Source organism: Vigna radiata, unplaced genomic scaffold (assembly GCF_000741045.1).
Source record: "Vigna radiata var. radiata cultivar VC1973A unplaced genomic scaffold, Vradiata_ver6 scaffold_169, whole genome shotgun sequence".
NCBI classification, from domain to species: Eukaryota; Viridiplantae; Streptophyta; class Magnoliopsida; order Fabales; family Fabaceae; genus Vigna; species Vigna radiata.
In genome coordinates, this window is record NW_014542363.1 from 344,646 (window position 1) to 348,731 (window position 4,086).

Consider the following 4,086-nt stretch of genomic DNA (forward strand, 5'->3'; position numbering starts at 1 on the left):
ATATATATATATATATATATATATATATATATATATATATATATATATATATATATATATATATATATATATATATGTATGTATGTATGTATATAAATAGATATTTCAAAAACACTGCAGAGTGTTTGGAAAGATTACATTCAATCCCATAACAACAAGGATCAGCCTGCTCTATTCTGCCCCTCCCTTCTTCAGTCTTTCAAGTTCAAAATTTTGACCTTTAGATTCAGAATTTTGACCTACGTCTATTCTCCACTCTGTTAAGGAAAATCAGATATTTAAGTACCTAATAAAGATCATATTTTAACTGAATTTTGCCACTTACTTTCTCGGTAAAATGTTAATATATTAAAAACTTAAGACTTTTTTTTGTTGTATTTGCAAGAACAGTAGGACCGTGGAGGCATTTATAGCAATTGCATTGTCAAATTCCGTCCTTTCAGATTTTTTAGTAATATTTTTCCTTTTCCCTTTATAATCTATATTGTGCCACTCTATAAATACTATTTATTTATAATTGTGCGAGCTGAGTATTTGATAGTGCTTCGACTTGTGAGTTCTGATAATTGTTGAGCTTCAGACTTCGTAAATTTTATTTTATTACTAATTAAATCAATTGTTGCAGATTGGCTCATTTCAAATCTACTCAATGAGCATATGTAATTACCAGAAGTAATTTTAGTTAATTAAATGTGTATTACTGTCTTGAATGTTATCATTTAATTTTTATGATTTCGTTGAAGTGCATATTTTTGAAGTATTATATCTATGATTTATCTGCTTTATTTTGGAAGCTTCTTTCATTTTCTGGGGTTTGGGTGAGTGAACAGATGCCAGATTTAGTTGTTGACTATGATATGTCAAAACATACATACTCTATTGTGCATCAAGAGGAAGTGAACTGTGATTCTGTTGGTTGGTCGTCCATCCCAACTTTTGAGCTAAATAGGAGTACAATTCAAGAGGCATGTAGTGATAAGAAAGAATGTGCCACGAATTTAAGTTCACAGAGATGGAAGGACTTTTCTCAAATATACTGTTGTCAGAGGGAGGAAGTTATTTCCCATGATGGTGTAATGGTTCCACTAACCATTGTGTACTCTAGACAATCCTGGAAGAGGGGTCAATCCCCTGGACTCTTAGTAGGCTATGGAGCGTACGGAGAAGATCTGGACAAGAGCTGGTATTCAGATCGCCTGAGTTTACTGGACCGTGGTTGGGTAGTGGCATTTGCTGATGTAAGGTTGGTTGCCTGACATCTATTTCTACAGTTTAGTATTCATGTCGGCCTTTTATATGAGTACTGGCTTGTTTCATATGATATGCTTACATGTTTTGCATTTATGGTTCTGTTGACCATGACAAATGGGATAACTTTATTATGTTCTTTGCAAGTTTTATGTTTTTAAATTTTAATTATGGGGTAATCTGTGTTGTAACAGAGGTGGTGGTGGTGGAGGTCCTTCATGGCATCAATCTGGGAGTGGATTAAACAAACAGAATTCAATATTTGATTTTGTATCCTGTGGCAACTACTTAGTTAATAAGGGTTTTGTTCAGAGTGATCTGCTTTGTGCTATTGGGTGGAGTGCAGGCGGCCTTCTGGTTGGTGCAGCTGTGAATATGTGTCCCCAACTCTTTCGTGCTGTTATATTAAAAGTAAGTTTAATATAATTGTGATTGTAACAAGAAATGAAGGATTGCTTATACTTGAGATTAAAACTGATAAAAATATAATCTTGAGGGCTTAATTATCCCTCTCATGTTCTGCTATTTATAATAACAAAGAGATGATACAATAGGGAGATAGAAGGTCAAGAGACTGTCCTAGACTACTAGGAACAGAACTAGGTAAAAAAACCATTAGACTTCTGCATACTAGCCTAAATGATAACACCTATAGATAATGATTCCAACACTTATGAGATATTCAGAGATGGTGAGCAGTGAGAAAATATCTAGCATATTTCAAATTTAAGCCCTTCAATCAGCACCATCTGTCTACTGTTGGCTGAAATTCCATGTTTCTGTCTAAATTCAGAAGACTAAACAATTGTCAACCTTTAGCGAAAGAGATATTATACAAGGTTACTTAGAGAGGAAGAACCTTGAGATTTGGAGAAGAATTAATTTCAAATGTTTTTTAATGAATAACATACTCTATCAAATAACCTCTGGAGGACCAAAATTAGCTTTTGGTAATCTGAAATCATATCCACTAGATGAGCCTCGAAATGTGTTACATACTATTATGATATCATTAGATATTGTTTGTTACAATATTTTATTTTAGTTATAATATTATGTATATTTGGACTTAGTTCACAGTTTTCTGTATTATTCTTTATTATAAATATATTTCTCTATTTGTATTTTCAACACAAAGGGAATTAAATTAATCTTATACCTACTTTTCACTATTTTCACAAAATGTATTATATAGCTCTTTCAATCTGTTTGCCTTTCCTTTTCTCTCCCTCTGAAATTTTTATTTAGATGTCCATGAACTAAAATGTTATTTGTCTTTAACTCGTGCACATTTATCATGTAGATTTGAGTGTGCTTTGCATTTTATGCATCAATTAAAAAAAGTGTCATATTTACTAAATTAAATAATTTCATTCATTTTTTATTTATTTATAGCTGATAGTTAGCTTTATCAGTTCACATTATTGACAATTTCATATTTTAAAAACCTCCCGATGATAATTGGATGGGTTGTACACACCAGGTACCATTTCTTGATATATGCAACACATTGTTGGATCCCAGTCTACCACTCACACTTTTGGACTATGAAGAATTCGGAAATCCTCAGCTACAATCATATCTGGATTCTATTCTTAGTTATTCTCCTTATGACAACATTCCTCCAAACAGTTGTTTTCCTTCAGTTTTGGTTACGGCAGCAGTTAATGATTCAAGGTAATCTTATTCCTTGTACTCATCTGTCACACACAATATTATTGAAATGCACACTTTACATCGTAATTATGCATTGAGCAACTTCTAATCGCTTCAATAATGTTGATGTTAGTATTTGACATTCATTCTCAGGGTTGGAGTTTGGGAAGGTGCTAAATGGGTTGCTAAAGTACGTGATAGTACATGCCCTCGTTGTTCCCTTACTGTCATCATGAAAACAAGTATGGTTGGAGGGCATTTTGGCGAAGGTGGTCACTATGCTCAATGTGACGAAACAGCATATGAGTATGCTTTCCTTATGAAAGCTCTTGGAATTTCAATAGAATGAGTAATACTATTTATTAAGTAATCGGTTTGGAGAAGTGAATGGCTTCCTTTGTGTCAACGAAAATTTTCTGTCCGTCTATTGCATTGTTTTATACCTAGGCTTCATAGACGCAGATATGTTTGAGCATATATTATTATCTATGTAGAGGCATATCATTAAACTGTCTAGTATCTTTCTTTCAGAGTAGGTATCTATCTCCACATCACAATGTTTTACATTGCATCATTGTTTCTTGATTCATGTTATGTTTTCCGTGGCTTATCAACACAGAAGAAAGGCAACTCAATGCATGCTTACTTTCCTGGCGTCTAATATGAACTGCGACATGTATTATTACATGGGAAATTTAACAACTGAGAAACTAAAATATGATGATTCGGGATTTTATATTTGTTGTATATAGAAGCCTCCTATCGTTATGCTATCAGCAGAATCTTCATCCCTGTGCTTGCTGGGGTTTATCTGGAGATTGACACTCTGTAGTTCACAAAATTCTATATTGAAAACGCAAGTAATGCCAGTCAGAGTTACCCGGTAATTAGCACTCTGTTGGAGTCGTGGATTCATGGTGCAGAAGCCAAAAACGTAGCTTCTGTTATGAACTACAGAGGACTTAATTGGGTTTATGGATCTAAGTATTTTAAAATGCATGGGGTGACAAGAAATTAACGGGCTGTAAGAAGTTAAGCTCGCCAAACACATTAAACTTTTTTTTTTTCTCAGCAGTTAGCATTTTGCATATGCCTTTTAGTGATTTTAAACACAATCCAATTTTTCATATTCCAGCTTAGACTTTTATAAGGTTTATGGGTTTAATTATACACCACATTTAA

General features: G+C 33.3%; 1 protein-coding gene across 2 annotated transcripts in view; it reads left to right on the forward strand.

Moving 5' to 3' along the window:
* LOC106779835 (protease 2) overlaps positions 1-3,623 on the forward strand; it is a 17,670-nt gene extending 14,047 nt beyond the window's left edge. For both annotated transcript variants that reach the window (XM_022776720.1, XM_022776719.1), the window contains 4 exons: positions 831-1,243; positions 1,443-1,659; positions 2,732-2,925; positions 3,058-3,623. In XM_022776720.1, the coding sequence (XP_022632441.1) occupies positions 831-1,243; positions 1,443-1,659; positions 2,732-2,925; positions 3,058-3,253 (1,020 nt within the window). In that variant the 3' untranslated portion in view covers positions 3,254-3,623. The remainder of the gene's footprint in view (positions 1-830; positions 1,244-1,442; positions 1,660-2,731; positions 2,926-3,057) is intronic.
* The last annotated feature ends 463 nt before the right edge of the window (positions 3,624-4,086 follow it).